The 22,019-nt window shown below is 46.4% G+C and overlaps 1 protein-coding gene and 1 pseudogene across 1 annotated transcript in view; one reads left to right on the top strand and one right to left on the bottom strand.

The window, feature by feature from the left end:
* Positions 1 to 22,019, top strand: part of rims3 (regulating synaptic membrane exocytosis 3) — a 121,218-nt gene that overhangs the window by 90,878 nt on the left and 8,321 nt on the right. The window contains exons 4-7 of the mRNA XM_078423353.1: positions 1,094 to 1,235; positions 6,317 to 6,429; positions 9,571 to 9,672; positions 21,506 to 21,645. Of these exons, the coding sequence (XP_078279479.1) occupies positions 1,094 to 1,235; positions 6,317 to 6,429; positions 9,571 to 9,672; positions 21,506 to 21,645 (497 nt within the window). The remainder of the gene's footprint in view (positions 1 to 1,093; positions 1,236 to 6,316; positions 6,430 to 9,570; positions 9,673 to 21,505; positions 21,646 to 22,019) is intronic.
* LOC144606607 (cardiolipin synthase (CMP-forming) pseudogene) lies at positions 15,354 to 16,295 on the bottom strand (annotated as a pseudogene).

The raw sequence follows: 22,019 nt of genomic DNA on the forward strand, positions 1-22,019 counted from the left end.
TGGACGACCAGGACATTACACAAGGTCTCCCCATCTCAGTGTGCGGCCCTTCAGCCCACCAAGCCCACGTGGATTAGTTCCACTTCCCAGTTTTATCCCCATATGTACACTGCCGATGCTTCCCATTTTAGAATGTTGCGATCGAACCTGTTAAACTCCCTTTAGGCAGTGCAATCCTGATTACAGTAACTCTCACCAGAGTCATAGAGCACAAAAACAGGTCCTTCGGCCCACCAAATGGTGCTGATCATCATTTTGCACTGATCCTACACTGAGCCCGTTTATTCTCCTCTCAAGGCACGCCGATCATAGATCACCCACACCCACCCATCAGCGGCTCACCTTAACCCTGTGTCTGTTGTTACCTACACTTCTTACCAATACAGTGAGGGTTTTTGATTCAGTGATCGAGAGATTCAGCACGGAAACAGGCCCTTCGACCCACCGAGTCCACGCCAGCCATTGATTGATTATCTGTTCACACTAGTTCTATGTTATCCCACTTTCTCATCCACTTCCTACACACTGGGGGAAATTTACAGAGGCCAATTGATCTACAAACCCACACATCTTTGGGATGCCCCGACGTGCAGCGGCAGCATCTTCGCCCGCCCCGAATCACGGGGCTTGGGTCGGCCCACTGCGGACCTTTCACCGTCCGGCGCGGCCTGGAACGTGGCAATTACACCAGCCTGACTGCGGGAGAGGAAGAGAAAATACATTCTGGCCTTCCATCACAGTGAGGAGGTGACTGGAGGAGACTCACTGTGATGGATGTTTCTGTTTCTTTTTGTTTTGTGTTGGTTGTGATTGTGTGTGAAATTGTTTATTTTTATTGCTCTATTGCTGGACTGTGGCAGACCTTTCATTTGACTGCACATCTTGTATGTGTATGTGACAAATAAACTTGACTTGACATAACCCAGGCGGTCACTGGGGGAAGGTGCAAACTCCACACAGCCAGCAGTTGAGGGGTTCACTGTGGGGTGACAGAAGGAGGTGGTGGATTAACTTGCGTGCAGAGCGCATCCTGCAGTTACAGCTAGGCGGTCGGTCTCCGGCACTAAATGTACCTGCTCTTGCTTCCCCCCAGAGGCGGCCACGAAGAAACTACGAAGCAACATACGGAGAAGCACAGAGACAGGAATAGCCGTGGAAATGCGGAACCGGGTGACCCGGCAGGGCAGCAGGGAATCGACAGATGGCAGCACCAACAGCAACAGCTCAGATGGCAAGTGAGTCTCCACCAGGGGTCGTGGCTCATACACTCAGCTGGTGGCAATGCCAACTGCGCCAGGAATTAGCAACTCATACCTCAGTGTTGGCAGAGGTTCATTATTGTCACTTACAGTGAAGAACTTTGCATGCTACCCAGTCAAATCAGACCCTGATCCAGTCAAATCAGCTCCAGTGCAAAATCTCCACAAACTCTGCCTACTTTCTCCTTTCACTGGCAGAAGTCCTGCAACACCCTCTCTCGCTGCTCCCCTGTGATTCCTCTTGCCCTCCAGCTCTCCGGAGAGGTCTCAACCTCAAGCGCCACCCCTTCCTTTTCTCCGGAGATACTGCCTGGCCCGATGAGTTACTCCAGCATTTGGTGTCAAATTATACTTTACACGAATATAGTCACACCATACACAATGAAATCATTACACACACAAGCAAATTATCCCATACGCAAGTACAACAGGTACTTGTACAACGAGAAAAATACCAGGGTGCCGAATACAGTGTTACACCGCTGTCGTGTTACAGCTGCTGAGAAAGTGCAGATCAAGAAAAAATGCAAGGATCGCAATGAGGTAGATTGGAAGATCGGAACTACACCCTTCTACACATGCTTTGTTAGATTCTGTTTTTATTTATCTGCTGTGCCGGTGTTATAGAGTCATGCTGCACAGAAACAGGCCCTTCTGCCCATCGGATCTATGCTGCTTCAAATACTTATCTACACTAATCTCATTTACCAGAACTCAATGTGTGGCCTTGTCTGCATTGATGATTCACCTGATATAATCTTTGTGATAAAATCCTGCTGTGCAGGGCACAAGAGTGTTATACTTGATTATGATTGGAGATACAGCATGGAAACAGGTCCTTCGGCCCACAGAGTAAATGCTTACATCGATCACCTGTTCACACTAATCCTGTGTTATCCCACTTGCTCATGCATTCCCCACACACTAGAGGTAATTTTCAGAGGGAAATTAAGCTACACACCCGCAGGTCTTGGGAAGGTTGGAGGAAACAGGAGCACCAGGAGGAAACCCACGTGGTCACAGGAAGAACGTGCAAACTCTACACGAATAGCCCCCAAGGTCAGGATCGAACTTGGGTCTCTGACGTTGTGAGGCAGCAGCTCTACCATCTGTGCCACTGTGGTGCACCAATTATGTTTAAAGATACAGCATTAAAAAAAGGAACTTTGGCCCACCAAGTCCACGCCAGGCATTGATCACCCATTGATCACCCATTGACCACCCATTCACACCAGCCATGTGTGTTCATATTTACCGTGGAACCTGTGGGCCAAGTTCCCAGCATGATCCCCAGAGGAGGTGAACATGATAACGTCTCAGTAACTCCCTGCCCAGTCACAGTGAAGAGTCAGAGAGTGATAATGAGATAAAGGCCCTTCAGTTAGGCTTGCCAACTGTCCCGTATTAGCCGGGACATCCTGTATTTTGGGTTAAATTGCTTTGTCCCATACGGGACCACCCTTGTCCCATATTAGACCCAGGGGCCGTTGTAGGCCCGGACACTGTAGGCCTGGACAGTGTCGGCCCGGGGGCCCGGGCGCCACCAGACAGAGGTTGCATAGCAACCCGCCTCGCGGCCCGGGCAGCCGCCATTGATGGAGCGGGAGCACGTAGCCAGTGGCTGGGTGAGGTCACGTGGGGCGCAGGGTGGTGATGTCACCTATTGTCCCTTATTTGGAGTGAGAAAGTTGACAACCCTACCTTCAGCCCAACTCGGCCATGCTGACCATTGCTGACCGGTGCTAGTCCCATTTGCCTGCATTTGGTCCATAACCCCGTAAACCTCTCCCATCCATTTACCTGTCCAAATATCTTTTAAACATTGTGATTGTGTCTGTCTCCACCGATTTCTTTAGTAGCTCATAAAATCTCAGTAAAGCCTCAGTAAAATCTCCGTAAATTTGCAATAAACTCTCAGTGAACCTGCAGTGAATCCATGGTAAAGCACCAGCAGGAGCAATAAACATAATACAGTGTCATAAAAAGGAACTGCAAATGCTGGTTTATACTAAATCTTGTGGGTCAGGAAAGTATCACTGGGGAAAAAGGATAGATGGAGTTTTGGTTCGGGACCCTTCTTCAGACTGACTGTTGTAAGGGATGCGGGACAAACAAAAAACTGGAAGCAATAAGAGGCCGTACAAATCACGGCTGGCAGCAGAATACCTCAGGCGTAGATGTTCCCCAATAGGTAGATTGTTGGACAAAGGCTCGAGGTAGAAACAGGTGTGAGCTCAAGAGAGATACGCGGTCTAAACCTATAATAAATACAGCATGATTGCTCAATAACCTCTTGGTAAACTCATGGTTAATCCTAAATGAACAGTGATACGCTCCTGGTAAAATCCCTGGTCAGCTCACGGCAAGCCCAATAAACTCCCACTATGGTAAATCCTCTAATAAATTCTCAGCAAACCCTGCTAAACTTAGAAATCCTTTCCAACCGCTTAGTAAACACTGCAAACACTCAGTAAACAATTAAATTTGCAGTCAATATACAGTATTCTTCACCATAAGCATGCAGTGCATGCTCAGATAATGGGAGAATAATATTTTGAAGGGAGTTCTCGTGCCTGCAAGGGTCAATGCAAAGTGTCCTTTGATGTATCTTGTACGTGCCAATAATTTGTTTTAATAAAAGGGCCATGATTAAGATGTTTGGCGATGAATCCGAACTTGGCATTGTAGTTGGAAACAATCTCAATGGCTACAGGAGAATATCAATGAAAAAAGAATTAATATCAATGAATAATGGGAAATAATTTTCATTAAGCATGGGCTAATGAATTATGGAGAGAAGGCAATACTTAAAGAACAGCCACACGCTGAACAGAGTAGCGAACCACATCTCATAGTGTGTGTGACTCCCCAGATCATGGAAGAGACCAGAAAATAAGGTGGTCAGGAAGATACACGAGGTTTCTTGTCTTTATTATCAGAGGCACATCATTTAAAAAACTGTTCATTCAAACTGGAACATCAGTGAGGTCACAGCTGGAGTATTACAGGAAGGATGTGAAGTCTTTGGAGAGGATGCAGAAGAGGTTCACCAGGATGCTGTCTGAATCAGTTTGAAGAAGGGTCTCGACCCAAACGTCACCCATTTCTTCTCTCCCGAGATGTTGCCTGACCCACCGAGTTACTCCAGCATTTTGTGTCTACATTACAGTGTATTGGACTGCAATAGCTATAAGGACAGTTTGGACAAACTTGGATATCTGGATTGTTTTCTCTGGAGCATTGGAGCCTGAGAGGAGACCTGACAGAAGTTTACAACATCATGAGAGGCACAGATAGCAGAGACAGTTAGAACTTTCTTCCCTCGGGTGGAAATGTCAAAGACTAGATGGCTTAGGTTTAGGATCAGAGTGGGTAAGTTTAAAGAAGATTTGCCATTTTTTTTGCACAGAGAGTGGTGGGTGCCTGGATCGCATTGCCAGAGGTGGTGGTGGGGTAGATATGAAAGTGAACAGGCTTTCAGATAGGCACATGGATATGCAGGGAACGGAGGGATATGGTGCACGTACAGGCAGAAGGGATTAGTTTAGCATGGGCATTGTGGGCGGACGGGCCAGTCCCTGTGCTGTACTGTACAGTTCTACGGAGCACCGTGTACAGTTCTAATCACCGCACTGCAGGGAGGATGTGACCACACCAGAGAGGGTGCAGAGGCAACAGTCAGTGACTTGCCGGGGGCGGAGAACGACAGTTCGGAGAGACTCTCAGGGCTGTGCTTGTTCCCTTTGGATGAAAGAGACCGAGGAGAGATTTCATCAATCATTTTAAGTTTCCCAGAAGGCAGGGTGAAAGGAAGGTTCTATTCCCTTATGAGAAAGGTTAATAACTTGGTGGTTTGGATCCAGGATGATTGGTAGTAGGATCGGGGGAGAGATCAAGAAATTATTCTTTAGCCATGACATGCTGAGAAGGGAACCCAAGGCAGAGGTTTTTTTTTGTGTTTTTGTGTTTTGTGTTGGTTGGGGTTGTGTAATTTGCTTATTTTATTGCTCTATTGTTGGACTGTGGGTGACGAAATCTCGTCCAAAGACTTGTTTTTTGGATGACAAATAAAGATATCTTGAATCCTGAATCCTGAATCCTGAACCCTGAGAAGCCCTCACTGTGCTCGGGAAGTACCACGTCGGCTCTTGAAGTGCTGGCACCTGCCGAGCTGCAGTTCATCAATGGTTCATCACGGCTGGCCTGCACATGATGGGTCGAATGGCCTCTTTCTCTGCTGCGCATTTCCGTCTTTCAATCAAATCACAGAAGGCTCAGAGCGAACATATAGCAAGCTACAATGAAACTGTTAATGAAGAGATGTGAGAATGTGTCCCTGATGGAACAACACTGAAAGGTGTTGTGAAAAGCAAGCAAACTGCAGATGCTGGAAACCTGAAATAAAACCAGGAATCAACAGGTCAGGCAGCATCTGTGGAGAGAGAAGCAGTTGACGTTCTGGGTCTGAGATCCTTCGTCAGGCTGTCTGCTGCACTGTCCGTTGCTGGTCGGGACAGATGGACAGTGGCTGCTGGACAGAGGCAGAAACTACTCTCCGAAACTACTCTCTTCAGGGCTTAGGGGCCTGATGGCATATACAAAGGCATGGTCTTACAGCCCCTCGATAAACCCTCCACACATGATTACAAACAGACACACCCACCCACACACACACTCACTCACCACACACATGCACAGACATTCACTTACCACGGAGACACATACATACACATCACACAATCCACACATATGCACATGCAGGCCCACACATACACACCACATGCACCACACATACATGCACACATACACACCACATGCACATGCAGACACACACGTACAAACACATGTGTACACACATGCATGTACAAACACACATGCGTACACACATGCGTACACACATGCGTACACACATATACAAACACATGTGTACACACATGCATGTACAAACACACATGCATACACACATGCGAATGCACAGCACAAGCAAAGACGCACACCCACCAAATATTAAGGTGCCTCTTTGGACCAGTTGCTAACCCTTGCCTCCTGTTTTACAGCCTGGTGTTCCCCATGGCGAGACTGGGAGCAGACGGGCAGTTCAGTGATTTTCTGGATGGGATTGGCCCGGCTCAGCTGGTGGGCCGACAGACCCTGGCAGCCCCGTCCATGGGTGAGTGACCTGTTGGCCTGCGCTACCTCAGTCCACGCTGCTCGCCTCTCACCTCTGCCCCTGGTCAGTGGTGGCTCATGCGCTGAAATCCCTCCACCTGCCACCCCAGTTATCATACCCATTGCCATCAACATATCCCACATGTTGGTGTGGATGGTCTAAATGCTCCTCACAGTGCCAGAGACCCAGGTTCAATCCTGACCTCGGGTGCTGTCTGTGTCCATTTTCACTGCCCATTCTCCAGATGCTCCGGTTTCTTCCTAATGGGTCCATTAGCCACTTAAATGATCCCCGATTATTGTTATTGTTTATTACTGTCACATGCACCAATGTACAGTGAAAAGGTTTTGTTTGTGTGCTATCCAATGAAATCAGATAATCCTAGACATGATTACAATCAAGCTAAACTGAAGTACAAAATGTAGAGCAAAGAGAATGATGCAGAATGCGGAATAAAGTTCTCAACATTGTAGATGCTAGAGGCATAGAAAATAGGTGCAGGATTAGGCCATTCTGAGCCAGCACTGCCATTCAATGTGATCATGGCTGATTATTCACAATCAGTACCCCATTCCTGCCCTCTCCCCATATCCCTTTCTGCTAGCCCTAAGAGCTCTATCTAGCTCTCTTTTTAATGCATCCAGTGAATCGGCCTCCACTGCCTTCTGGGGCAGAGAATTCCACAAATTCACAACTGAGTGAAAAAGTTTTTCCTCATCTCAGTTCTAAATGGCCTACCCCTTATTCTTAAACTGTGGCCCCTGGCTCTGGTCTCCCCCAACATCGGGAACATGTTTCCTGCCTCTAACGTGTCCAACCCCTTAATAATTTTATATGTTTCTAAAAGATCCCCTCTCATCCTTCTAAATTCCAGTGTATACAAGCCTAGTCACTCCAGTCTTTCAACATACAACAGTCCCGCCATCCCAGGAATTAACCTAGTAAACCTACGCTGCACGCCCTCAATAGCAAGAATATCCTTCCTCAAATTAGGAGACCAAAACTGCACACAGTACTCCAGGTGCGGTCTCACTAGGTCCCTGTACAACTGCAGAAGGACCTCTTTGATCCTATACTCAAATTCTCTCGTTATGAAGGCCAACATGCTATTAGCTTTCTTCACTGCCTGCTGTACCTGCATGCTTATTTTCAGTGACTGATGTACAAGGGCACCCAAGTCTTGTTGCACTTCCCCTTTTCCTAATCTGACACCTTTCAGATAATAATCTGCCTTCTTGTTCTTGCCACCAAAGTGGATAACCTCATATTTATCCACATTATACTGCTTCTACCATGCATCTGCCCACTCACCCAACCTATCCAAGTCACCCTGCATCCTCACAGCATCCTCTTCACAGTTCACACTGCCACCCAGCTTTGCGTCATCTGCAAATTTGCTAATGTTATTTTTAATAACTTCATCTAAATCATTAATATATATTGTAAATAACTGTAGGTATCACAAAATGCTGGAGTAACTCAGCAGGTCAGGCAGCATCTAGGAGAGAAGGAATGGGTGATGTTTCGGGTCGAGACCCTTCTTCAGTCTGAAGAAAGGTCTCGACCTGAAACGTCACCCATTCCTTCTCTACTAGATGCTGCCTGACCTGCTGAGTTACTCCAGCATTTTGTAATACCTCTGATTTGTACCAGCATCTGCAGTTATTTTCCTACACAATTTGTAAATAACTGTGGTCCCAGCACCGAGCCTTGCAGCACCCCACTAGTCACTACTTGCAATTCTGAAAGGGACCCGTTAATTCCTACTCTTTCATTTCCTGTCTGCCAACCAATTTTCTGTGCATGTCAATACCCTACCCCCAATACCATGTGCTCTAATTTTGCCCACTAATCTCTTGTGTGGGACCTTATCAAAGGCTTTCTGAAAGTCCAGATGCACTACATCCACTGGCTCTCCCTTATCCATTTTACTTGTTACCTCCTCAAAAAATTCCAGAAGATTAGTCAAGCATGATTTCCCCTTCATAAATCCATGCTGATCCTGTTACTGCTATCCAAATGCACCACTATTACATCTTTAATAATCGACTCCAGCATCTTTCCCACCACTGGTGTCAGGCTAACTGGTCTGTAATTCCCTGCTTTCTCTCTCCCTCCTTTCTTAAAAAGTGGGATAACATTAGCTACCCTCCAATCCACAGGAACTGATCCAGTATGTATAGAACATTGGAGAATTGCAGATTAAAACTTATCATATTATCATATTATGGTCACTACCTCCTAACGGTTCCTTTACCTTGAGTTCCCTTTATCAAATCCGGTTCATTACACAACACTAAATCCAGAATTGCATTCTCCCTGGTTGGCTCCAGAACAAGCTGCTCTAAGAACCCACCTCGGAGGCACTCCACAAACTCCCTTTCTTGGGGTCCAGTACCAACCTGATTTTCCCAGTCTACCCGCACATTGAAATCTCCCATAACCACCGTAGCATTACCTTTTGGTACATGCCAATTTTAACTCCTGATGCAACTTGCACCCAGTACCTGCTTCAACTACCTCCTCTGGCATCTCAATCCGTGTGCCCACTATCCTCGGTGAGAAGATGTTGCCCCTCCGGTTCCTATTAAATCTTTCTCCTCTCACTTCAATATAATAATCACATTCTGTGTTAGAGGAAAGATCAATCAAGCTGGAAAGAGTGCAAAGATTTACAATGATGAGCCCAGGACTCGAGGGCCCGAGCTATAGGGAGAGGTTGGGCAGGCTATGGTTTTATAAAGATACCCGGGTGGCTCTCATGCTGGTATCACTCAAGTGGTTCCCGTAGTTTACAGGAATGAGTTGCAGGCTGGAATGTAATCAAATGTTTTTAATGGTTTATATTTGGAATAACAGGCACCTGGGTATAAGATAATGGCTGCAGCCCTGATTGAAGGGCTCTTGTTAGTTCCTATTTGGGATAAGAGATACCGAGAGAAATAGATTACATGGAAGTTCAATCTTCTTAGAATAATGACTCCTCGACAGTGAGTGGCATCAAATGAAGGAGTGCTGGTCACTTTGTGTAAGTGATAACTGATATCTGTGAGTATATAACAGACTGGAGTGAAGTCGGGTGGTTGGGGTGGTATCTGCTCTCTTTCTTTACCGCTGATTTATGGTGCCACCTTGTTACAGGCGACATTCACATTGGCATGGCTGATCGGAGTGGGCAGCTGGAGGTGGAGATTATCCAAGCCCGGGGACTGACCCCCAAGCCCAGCACCAAGGCTTTGCCAGGTAGGTGCCAAAGGACTACACACTTTAACTGCTTCTCTCGTACATCATTGCAGTGCCACTGGTTCACATCAGGGACCTAATACATGTGCTGCTCTATTTACCGGTAAATAGGATTAAATGGTTAAAAGTTAAGCACATGACCTGTCATCTGACACCAGTGGTTAAGTAAGTGGTAACCATGTTCACTTGTAACTGTCCGAACCAGTACAAAACTGCTGGGGCATCTTATTTTAGTTTAGTTTAGAGATACTTCATGGGAACAGGCCAGTCAATCACCCATTCACACTAGTGCTCTAATCCCACCTTCTCATCTACTCCCTACACACTAGCGGCAATTTACACAGGCCGATTAACCTACAAATCCACATGTCTGTGGGATGTGGGAGAAAACGGAGAGCCCAGAGGAAACCTACACAGAGGGAGAACGTGCAAACTCCGCACGGACAGCACCCGAGGTCAGGATCGAACCTGGGTGTCAGACACTGTGAAGCAGCAGTTCTACCAGCTACACCACTGTGTCGCCCTTTCGGAGTCCATTTCCAATAGCACTTGCAGGCAGCAAGCACAGAAATTCCTCCGGATGTCTGGAATCCTAGTGGGACATCCCTTACCGTATCCCATTGTGTAGAACTTCATTGGATCAAACTTCTTGCCATTCATCCCCAATGTATAGAATCCAAAGAATTAAACTCCTTCCCATTCACTGCCATTCCTCAGTTGAGTTTCATTAAATCCCAATCCATTTACTATTTATAGAATACTATGGATTAAACTATTTTCCATTCACTGTAATTCCGAAGAATTATATACAAGTTACTTTCAAGAGTCAAGAGAGTCAAATGTGTTTAATTGTCATATGCACTGACAACTGAACAATTAAATTCTTGTAGAAACAAGGAACTGCAGATGCTTGTTTATTAAAGAAGATACAAAGTGCTGGAATAACTCAGCGGGTCAGACAGCATCTCTGGATAGATGACGTTTTGGATCGTGACCTTTTGAGAAGGATCCCAACCCGAAATGTCACCTATCTATGTTCTCCAGAGATGCTGCCTGACACGTTGAGTTACTTCACAGGGAAAAGGCAATTCTGGATTTAGTGCTGTGTGATGAACCGGATTTGATAAGGGAACTCAAGGTAAAGCAAACATTAGGAGGTAGCGACCGTAACATAATAAGTTTTAATCTGCAATTTGAGAGGGAGAAGATGAAATTGGATGTGTCGGTATTGCAGGAGAGCAAAGGGAACTACAGAGGCATGAGGGAGGAGCTGGCCAAAGTTGACTAGAAAGGGACCCTAGCAGGGGTGACGGTGGAACAGCAATGGCAGGAATTTCTGGGAATAATCCGGAAGATGCAGAATCATTTCATTCCAAAGAGGAAGAAAGATTCTAGGGGGAGAAAGAGGCGACCGTGGCTGACAAGGGCAGTCAAGGATGGTATAAAACTAAACGAGAGAAGGCGTATAATACAGCAAAGATTAGTGGGAGGCCAGAGGTTTCGGAAGCTTTTAAAGAACAACAGAAGGTAACTAAAAAAGCAACATTGGGAAAAAAAATGAAATACGAAGGTAAGCTATCCAATAATATAAAAGAGGATAGCAAGAGTTTCTTCAGTTATATAAAGAGTAAGAAAGAAGCAAGAATGGGAGTTGGGCTGCTGGAGAATGGTGCAGGACAAGTGATAATGGGGAATAAAGAAATGGCAGAGGAGTTAAATAACTTTTTTTTGCATCAGTCTTCACAATGGAAGACACCAGCAATGTGCCTAAAGTTCAAGAGAGTCAGGGGTTGGAAGTTAGTGGAGTGGCTATTACCAGGGAGAAGGTGCTTGCTTGGGAAGCTGAGAGGGCTGAAGGTGGATAAGTCACCTGGACCAGATGGACTGCACCCTGGGGATCTGAAAGAGGTGGCGTTCGAGATTGTGGAGGCATTGACAGTGATATTTCAAGAATCACTCGAGACGGGAGAGGTCCCAGATGATTGGAAAATTGCCAATATTGCCCCGCTGCACAAGAAGGGACCAAAGCAGAATAGTGGGAACTATAGGCCGATTAGTTTGACATCAGTAGTTGGTAATATTTTAGACTCCATTATAAAGGATAAAGTATTTAGAAGTTCACGATTAAAAAAAAGGCCAAATTCAGCATGGCTTTGTGAAGGGGAGGTCTTGCTTGACAAATAGAGGCGGCACGGTGGCGCAGCGGTAGAGTTGCTGCCTTACAGCGAATGCAGCGCCGGAGACTCAGGTTCGATCCTGACTACGGGCGCCGTCTGTACGGAGTATGTACGTTCTCCCCATGACCTGCGTGGGTTTTCTCCGAGATCTTCGGTTTCCTCCCACACTCCAAAAGCGTACAGGTATGTAGGTTAATTGGCTGGGCAAATGTAAAAATTGTCCCTAGTGGGTGTTGGATAGTGTTAATGTGCGGGGATCGCTGGGCGGCACGGACCCGGTGGGCCGAAGGGCCTGTTTCTGCGCTGTATCTCTAAATCTAAATCTAAATTTGCTGGAATTCTTTGAAGAAGCAAATAGTAGGACAGACAAAGGAGATTCAGTAGATGTTGTTTCCTTAGATTTCCAGAAAGCCTTTGATAAGGTGCCACACGTGAGGCTGCTAAAGAAGATGAGAGCCCATGGTACCAAAGGGCAGATACTAGCATGGACAACAGGTTGGCTGGATGGCAGAAGACAGAGAGTGGCAATAAAGGGGGCTTTTTCTAGTTGGCTGCCAGTGACCAGCGGAGTTACGCAGGGGTCAGTGATCGGGCAGCTACTCTTCACGTTGTATATTAATGATTTGGACAAAGGCTTTGTGGCAAAGTTTGTGGGTGATATGAAAAGAGGTGGAAGGGCAGGTAGTGTAGAGAAAGCAGGGACTCTGCAGAAGGACTTGAACAGGTTGGGAGAGTGAGCAGAGAAGTGGCAGATGGAATATTGTGTAGCAAAGTGTGGAGTCATGCATTTTGGTAGTAGGTATAAAGGTGTAGACATTTTCTTAATGAGGAAAAGATCCAGAAATCGGCGGTGCAAAGGGACTTGGGAGTGCTGGTGCAAGATTCCCCAAAAGTTAATCTGCAAGTCGAATCGGTAGTAAAGAAAGCAAACTCAATGCGAGCATTTATTTCAAGAGGGCTCGTATACAAAAACAGGGATGTAATGCTGAGGCTCTATAAGGCGCTGGTAAGGCCGCATTTAAAATATTGTAAGCAATTTTGGGCACCATATCTGAGGAAGGATGTGTTGGCTCTGGAGAGGGTCCAGAGGAGGTTTAACGAATGATTCCAGGAATGAGTAGGTTAACCTATGATGAGCGTTTGTCGGTACTGGGCCTGTACTCGCTGGAGTTTACAAGAATGAGGGGGGAGCTCATTGAAATATACAGAATAGTGAAAGGCTTGGATAGAGTGGATGTGGAGAGGATGTTTCCACCAGTGGGAGAGCCTGGGACTAGAGGTCATAGCCTTAGAATTAAAGGACGATCTTTTAGGAAGGAGATGAGGAGAAATTTCTTTCGTCAGAGGGTGGTGAATCTGTGGAATTCTTTGCCACTAAAGGCTGTTGAGGCCGTCAGTGCATAATTTTTAAGGCAGCGATAGATAGGTTTTTGATTAGTTCAGGTATCAGAGGTTATAGGGAGAAGGCAGGAGAATGTAGTTAGGAGGGAGAGATAGGTCAGCCATGATTGAATGGCGTAGACTTGATGGGCCGAATGGCCTAATTCTACTCCTATCACATGACCGTGTGACCTTCACAATGAAATTTTTACTTGCAGCAGCATAACAGGTCTATAACCATAATACACATAGACAATATATAATAAATGAAAATTCAATAATTAACTATAATACAAACAAAAAAACAGTCCTTGGTGAAATCAAAGACATTCTATCGAAGTTCATAGTTGAGGTTAATATTGTATGATGTTCAAGAATAGACAATAGACAATAGACAATAGGTGCAGGAGGAGGCCATTCGGCCCTTCAAGCCAGCACCGCCATTCAATGTGATCATGGCTGATCATTCTCAATCAGTACCCTGTTCCTGCCTTCTCCCCATACCCTCTGACTCCGCTATCCTTAAGAGCTCTATCTAGTGGTTGTTGGGAAGAAGCTGTTCTTGAACCTGGTGGTCATGGTTTTCAGATGCCTGTACCTTCTTCTCAATGGTAGGAGTGAAATGCGAGTCTTTGATAATATTGGCTGATTTTGTTTGAGGCAGCATCTCCTCTAGATGCCCTCGATGGTGGGGAGATCAGTACCTGAGATGGACCTTGTCGTAATACTCTAGTCTCCTTTGTTCCACGTTTCTGTCATAATACAGAATTCCACTGGATCAAAAACTTTCCCATTAACTTCCGCTCAATATAATCCCAACGGGAAATCTCTTATGATGGTTCTTAATTATCTTGGATTTGATATACAAAGCTGGAGGAGATGATTTGCAGAGGCGGCTACAACCTTTGCACATACGAATGCTTTTCTTTGATGCGTTTAATGCTCAATGTGTTTTGTATTCTGCTCGGTCGAACGTATGTGTATAACGAGTGTGCGAAAGAAAGCTTTGCGTTTGTAGTGCATCCTTCCCAATCTCCAGATGGAGTGTATCATGTCTAATGATTATTCTAACAATGACCTCCCACAAACAGCAGTGTGATGTTTGCTACTGAACTGCTCCCATGGCTAAATTGAAGAGTGTTCATAACCTGGAACTCCACAGAGAGCTCCACAAGCAGAAAGACAACGGTGTGGTAATTACTGGTGTACATCAGCAGGAGGTCCAGATGGGAGGAGAGATGTAGCCACACAAATCAGGGTATGGTCTTTCTCCCGCACTAAAGCATCACATTCAAAGTGTCAGGGTTGCAAGTATCACAGTTTGAAGCTTTGCATTTAGTTGGCAAAAAGACTTCAGTCCCATCTTTTAAGTCATTCTTCCTGGTGAATAGTTAAAGTGTCAACTGAATTAACCAATGAGCAATGGTGCGTATGAATATGTACATTATTAACTGAAATGTCATTCACCTCCTGCTGGTTTTCCACGTGTTATTCCCCACACCCCACCTCACCCCAAGCAGGAGATGGCAATTCACAAGTACCTGGTAATTGATATAAATGATCATCAAGAGCATCAATTAGCAGCTTTGCACAGACTGCATGAACTTAGAACATCTGAGCCCTTTGGGGGAGATTGGGTGGTGATTTACAACGGGCAGGGTAAAATTACAGAGAAGACACCTTCAGAGCAAATAGTCACCCTGTCCTGAACAGTTCCAATGGGAATGAGTACCAGTTTCATTACCCAATGGCAATGGGTACGCCATTTTTGCTGATCACTTAACGGTCATGTCAGTGACTGGTGCCAATTTGTGAGTTAAATGAACCTTTAACAGGCTATAGATAGGGGTTGCCAACTCTCTCATTCCCAAATACTGGACAAGGTGCCACGTGACCCCACTCAGCCAGCGGCCGCGTGCTCCCGCTCCACCAATTTTTTTTCCCTCAGATTTTTAAACTTTTATTATTAAATTCGTATCTTTTGTAGGAAAAAAAAATCCATATATATCTACATTATTTTAATCAATGTATTTTCTGCATACAAATCAAGATCCATTTCCTGCTTTGCTCTGACTGATTCCAGACGCCATTGTCAGTGACGCAGTTTGGTTTACTTTGCCCGGTTCACGACTTGCACAGTATGTTTGCCGTGGTCAGGGCTGTGACGTACCATAAAGTATGAAGGAACACACTGTCCACAAACTGGAAAACTGGAGCCGCGAGTCATGCAGCCACTAGTACAAGTTGGACTGCAGCGTTCACCTTACTGATAAAAGTTGGTTTCAATTGGGCAGTAGCATAACACGGGGTGAAATATTTGCTCAGTGATCTTGGTGCTGGAACTGTTCGGTGTCTAATATAGAAACCCGCTGCAACCAAAATGACATCTCGCATAAGAACCGTAACAGTGAGAGGAGCTGGAATAAGCTCAACACACGTGAGACTGACGTACAGAACACTGATCAGAATTTTGTCGGCTCATGGGTCCAGGGTACTCCCCAAAGCCGATTTCTGATTTACCCAGTTTTGTGCAATGTAACTGTCAAACAGATCAGTAATGCCTGCCAAGGTAAAAAGTCCAAGGGCTTGGTTGAATTCTTCTTCTACTATTAGGTAACTCAAGTATGGTGACAAGCCAATCCTTGCCATACAGAGTCAGTTTGGAATTGTCCATGGATTTTCATACAGCTCTGGAGACCCGGCGCCAGCCACACCGCTCTCTCCTCACCCACCTCCGCAGCCCTCGGGTGCGAGCAGGGCTCGGCCGCTTGTCTCTCGGGGGCGGGTTTGCCAGCTCCGTAGCGGCGGGAGAGCCAGGCCTGGTGCCGGGGGAAGCAGCTGGAGCCTGGGCCTGGACGTGACTGGGTAACCGTGAGCCTGAGGTGGGCCAAGGGGAAAGGCGGCAGCATTAGCAGCGGTGGAGGCCGGGCATTGGTGGAGGTGGAGACTGAGGCCTAGGCCTGGCGCTGGGCCTGCCCTCGGCTCGTCCGTCCACCATCCTCTCCCTGGCCGGCTCAGCGCCTTCCCCATGCCGCCCAGAGTCCAGCGGCATCAGCACAGCAACATGCTCTGGCCCCCCGAGGACCGTCAGTGGGAGAGCCGCCTCCATCCACCCACCCGCACTGAATATCCCCGCACTAGGACGGGACAGGTCTCTCCCCCCGTCCCTCCCGCTCCACCAATGGCAGCCGCCCAGGCTGGGAGGCGGGTTGCTATGCAACCTCCGCCAGGCGGCGCCCAGGCCTCCAGACTACACTGTCCGCACCCACACCGTCTGGGCCTACAGTGTCCGGGCTTACAGCGGCGTCCGGGCCTAATACGGGACAAGGGCGGACCCGTACGGGACAAACCAATTTAGCCCAAAATACGGGATATCCCGGCTAATATGGGACAGTTGGCAACCCTACTGTAGATAGTTGTGGGAGTCCATTGGTTTATAATAGATATCAGTCGATAGTCTATCTCCTGAGAGAAGCATTGCAAGTCTGTGTGTCAGGCTCCAGCCACCTACTGATCACAGTGTTGCACGATTCCAGCAGAGGGCAGACTGACTCCATGGTTCCCTTTCTGTCCTGGGCCTCCTTCATTGACAAAGTGAGACCACACACAAACTGGAGGAACAGCACCTCGTATTCCGCTTAGATAGCTTACAACCCAACGGTATGAAGATTCAATTCTCCAATTTTAAGTAGTATGTCCCCCTTTTTCACACCCTCTCTTTCCCGTACATTCAGGAGTACATTCAGCTGTCTCGGCTTTGTCTGATTGGGTTATATTCTCAGCTCTGACTTCTCACATACTTGCGGTAACGTTTCACTCCTCTACCTTTCACGCCACAACTACCAATCACTGCCTTAAAGTAACTCAAGACCGCTTTCACCAACCCTCAAGGTAAGGGTCTCAAAGACACAGGACCCTCAGAACAAAATTCCAACTGGGTGACCTTGCATTTTGAATCGTATGTGCTGCTTCTCCCACAAGAGGAAGCGTCTTATGTACACACTCCCCCTGTCCACACTCTGCAAGATCTTATATTCATTTCACTAAGTTAAGAGGACATAAGAAAGCTACAAAGGTATATATATATATGTGTGTGTGTGTGTGTGTGTGTGTGTGTGTGTGTGTGTGTGTGTGTGTGTGTGTGTGTGTGTGTGTGTGTGTGTGTGTATGTGTGTGCGTGCGTGTGTGTGTGTGTTTATGTATGTATATATATATATATATATATATATATATATATGTTATATTTTAATATCCCTGTCAAGGTGAACAATTTCACATTTTACCACAAATCGTTGCCCCTTTTCCATAATCTATCCATATCTGTAATCCTCATGCAGCCCTCTTCACAGACTACTTCCATAACTACGTTAGTGCAACAGCAAAGTTAACAACTATACCTGTGCCACCTTCATCCAAGCCTGAACCCTGGCTGCACTTGCACTGGTTTATCCCCCATCCATTCCACCAAACACCCTTCAATAAGATTCACAGTCCGCAACTATGTCTTTTGGGTCCACATCTGTTTCTATCCAACAATCTGCCTATCAGGGAACCCCCTCAGCTGAGGTCACCTGTTGTCTGTCCCCCTCTTCCCTCCGATTTTCTTCCCCTCTCTCCACCCCCCCCCCCCCCCCGCAATCAGTCTGAAGAAGGGTCCCGACCTGAAATGTCACCTATCCATTTTCTCCAGAGATGCTGCCTGATGCGCTGAGTTACTCCAGCATTTTGTGCCCATCTTTGGTATAATCTAGCACCTGCAGTTCCTTGATATTACATTCTGATCATAGATGTTGTGTAAGGATAGTGATGATGGCACCATTATAGCACCAGGCCCAGTTATAGCACCATTATAGCACCAGGTATGATTATAAACCAGTAACTAAGGAGTGCCCAGTGGACGGATGTCCTTAGGTGTGAGGTGATGGAATGGGAGAATATCAAGAGCAGGAGATCGAGTGCAACTTGCACTTGCAGAGTGACAGTGGCCGTCACTGAGTTACAGAGACAGGCAGTGCGGAAGTAGTCCCACCAAGCACTCTGCAACAATCCAACTGTCCACCTCGTCTTGCACGAGTCCCATTTTATTCTCCACTCATTTCCATTGACTCCCTCCGCACACCTGCACATCAGGGGCAATTTACAGTCATCAATTAACCTCACAAACTGGGGCAAATTTGCATGGTCACAAAAAGAACGTGCAAACTCCACACAGACAGCACCGAGGTCGGGCTTGAACTCAGCTCTCTGACGTTGTGATGCAGCGACTGTACCATCTGTGCCACTCTAAGGCCATAAGGGAGAAGCAACAGGGAGTGGTGGAACCAAACAGCACAGGTGATTTAAGCGAAGCTAAAAAAGAGGGAGGGGAGCGAATTTGGATGAGAAAAGATTGGAGGAGATTTAAGCGAAGTATGAACGGTGGAATGGACAGGTTGGTCCCAGTGGCCTGCTTTATGCCGTTTGCTCTCTATTATTAGATACGTGGAAGACTAGATGTTCTAGTCAGACGAGATTTTCCAGTTCTAGCAACAACACTGACTGCTTGGATCTGTTCAATGGAAACAATATCTAAGCAGTATTTGTTCAGATTCTAAAGACTTGAATAAAGTTATTGTGAGAGACGTGATCGTCTATCAGCCACGGGAGATGTATCTACACTGACTACACGGAGCTAAGGCTTTGATGGAATCAGATGTCTCTTAAGAGTTTTAAGACGCATTTAGAGAAGGGCAGCCCAGTGGCACAGGAGGTTCAGCCCTGACCTCGGGTTCTTTCTGTGTGGAATTTGCACGTTCCACCTGTGACTGCATAGGTTTCCACCAGATGCTCCGGTTTCCTCCCACATCCCAAAGACCTGTGGGCTTGTAGGTTAATTGGCTGCTGCAAATTGCCCCCTCGTGTGTCGGAAGTGGATGAGAAAATGGACAGAACCAGTGTGAACGGGAGATCGATTGTCGGTGTGGGCGGTGGGCTGAAGGGCCTGTTTCCATGCCGTTTCTTTCAATCAATAAACATATACAAATATCACATTTAACTGCTTTCCACTCCCCTTTCTGGGCGTTGTACCGGGTGTGGAAGCCATTACTGAGTCAGGGGTTTTCCAAAGGAAGTTGCAGGTGTTGGTGGAAAGACATCAGAGAATAGAAACATTGTGGATGATCTTGTTTGACAGAAAAGTTGGAAGAAGCTAATCAGGCCCACAATAAACATCTGGATGAAGTTATGCAACGGTGCTGCGAGGCTGTGGAACCTGAGAGGCAGCAAGTTGTTTGATTGGATACCTTGCCCGGGGAGAGGACTTTTTGTTCATCCCATCAAAGCTAATGCAGTTTGGAGATGTCCTCACCGACAGGATCCATGTTTCCAGTGTTTGTTGGGAATATGACTCCAAATAAGTTACTCTGAATATCTGAAATCCTCTCTCACCTGTCAAACAGGGTGACGCTGCTCAGAGATTTAGCACTGGGAGATGCAGAGTGGTTCAGGGGAGAATCCAAAGAAATAGAACTGCAAAAGAAGCCTTCTCTCGGACAGTGTTTTGTTCTTAATATTTTGTTCTTGGAGGAAGAGGTAGCTCTTCAATGTTAGTCCAAACCTGGAGCAACATAGTATGTGTTGGAAGGAACTGCAGATGCTGGTTTACACCGAAGATAGACACAAATTGGTGGAGTAATGCAGCAGGACAGGCAGCATCTCTGGATAGAAGGAATGGGTGACATTTTGGGTCAAGTCCCTTCTTCAGACTGCTCATTTCAACCCAAAGCATCACCCATTCCTTCTCTCCAGAGATGCGACCTGAACTGCTGAATTACTCCAGAACTTTGTGTCTATCTTCTGGAGCTACATAGAATGGACAACCCATTGCCCTTACATCTCGGGACATTACTCTAGAGACGAGACATAAGCAAATGGAGGAGCCGCAAGCGATTGTTTTGTCTGTGACACGGTTGATCCACATGTTTATGATTGGGTATGGTGAATGTTTAAACAGATTATTAACCATAGCACAATCCAGAGTGACTTTGACGAACGATGCTGAGAATATCAATGTTTTATTTGAAAATAGAGTACAGTAAAGGAGGAAATGGATGATAATGACACAACACTTAGCAGAGCTGACTTGCCTGAGGTTAGACGCTGTAATTTGGGAGCTAAACTGGAAAAAACAGATTAGTGTGAAACACTTGGCTGTTGGAGACGGACATTGGGAGCAGCTTCATCATTCGGCTGCCAGTGATCCAGTCTAGAAGCAACAGGAAGAATTGTGTACCATTCTGATCGCCCCATTACAGGAAGGTATTTATTCACAAAATGCTGGAGTAACTCAGCAGGTCAGGCAGCATCTCAGGAGATGATCTCTGTGATCACTACCTGTTGCCCCATTACAGAAAGTATGTGGATGCTTTGGAGAGGGTGCAGAAGACTGCTTTAACATAATTCTGCCTGGATTAGAGGGCATTAGCTCCAAGGAGGTTGCACAGACTTGGATGGTTTTGCCTGGAGCTTCAGAGGCTGAAGGGAGATCCGATAGAAGTCTCTAAAATTCTGAAAGTGCGGGGCACATGTTTTTTTACACAGAGGGTGGTGGGTGCCTGGATTGTGCTGTCATGGGTGATGGTGGAGGCAGATGTTTAAGGTGATAGTGGTGTTTAAGGTTTTTTTTAAAGATAGGCACATGGAGATGCCGAGAATGAAGGGATATGGATCATGTGCAGGCAGATGGACTCAGTTTCAATTGGCATCATATTCGGCAGGGGCATTGTGAGTGGGAGGGCCTGTTCCTGCGCTGTACTATTCCATCTTCTTTGTTCTACCTACTGCAACTTCAACTCAATGCTTCACAGAACAGCAGCCTGGTTTTTGAGGGATGTCAACGTACATTTTCCTCACCGAGGTGTGAGAGACTCACTATCCCACTGGCTGGTGAGACTGAGTGACTGAGTGAGTGAGTCTGCTGAGAGAGTATCTGAGATAGCATCTTTTGAATCAGCTGAAACCAGATGTCACAGCTGTATCTCAGAGAGCAGGGCTGGGGCGAACCTTTGCAGCATCTCGTTCACATTTATCCCTCATCCAAGAATTCTCTGGTCCTAGTCTATACATTGCTGTTTTGCATGATCCTGCTGTGCAGAAATTACTTCCTACTTTAGAGGAGTGACAACCCTTCAATGGGTGCAAAGCAATTGTCTCTTTATAAATGTCTGAAATGTCTTGGGCAACTAACTGGGTTTCATTTTGCGTTTGCCCACTAACAGTGTGTCTCTTCTGTGTCGCAGTCCCGTACATTAAAGTGTACCTCCTGGAGAATGGCATGTGTATTGCAAAGAGAAAAACCAAGTTATCAAAGAAGACCCTGGACCCGGTTTACCAGCAGGCACTGCTGTTTGATGAGGGCCCTCAAGGTCGGGTTCTCCAGGTTAGTGCTGGATCACCCCGACAGACCTCTCCACTATCACAGGTGGGATCAGCCCGACAGACCTCCCTCCGCCAGCAGAGCTAGGAGCTCTCTCTCCCAGCAGGGGTGGGATCTCTCTTCCTGAGAGAGGTGGTATCTCCCAGGGGCTTCATCTGCCCCATAGAGGGAAGGAGGAAGAGCTTGGCATTGCATCAATAATCCAGACCTTTAAATTCCAGATTTTGGGAATGTGTTAAAATAATCTAAAAATTAAAAACTGACATTAAAATATGTCATAGTTATAGAGTGCTACAGCATGGAAACAGGCCCTTCGGCACAACTGGCCCATACCGGCCAAAATGTCCTACCTTTACTAGTCCCACCAGCCTGCGTTT

This window comes from Rhinoraja longicauda, chromosome 27 (assembly GCF_053455715.1).
Source record: "Rhinoraja longicauda isolate Sanriku21f chromosome 27, sRhiLon1.1, whole genome shotgun sequence".
Lineage (NCBI taxonomy): Eukaryota > Metazoa > Chordata > Chondrichthyes > Rajiformes > Arhynchobatidae > Rhinoraja > Rhinoraja longicauda.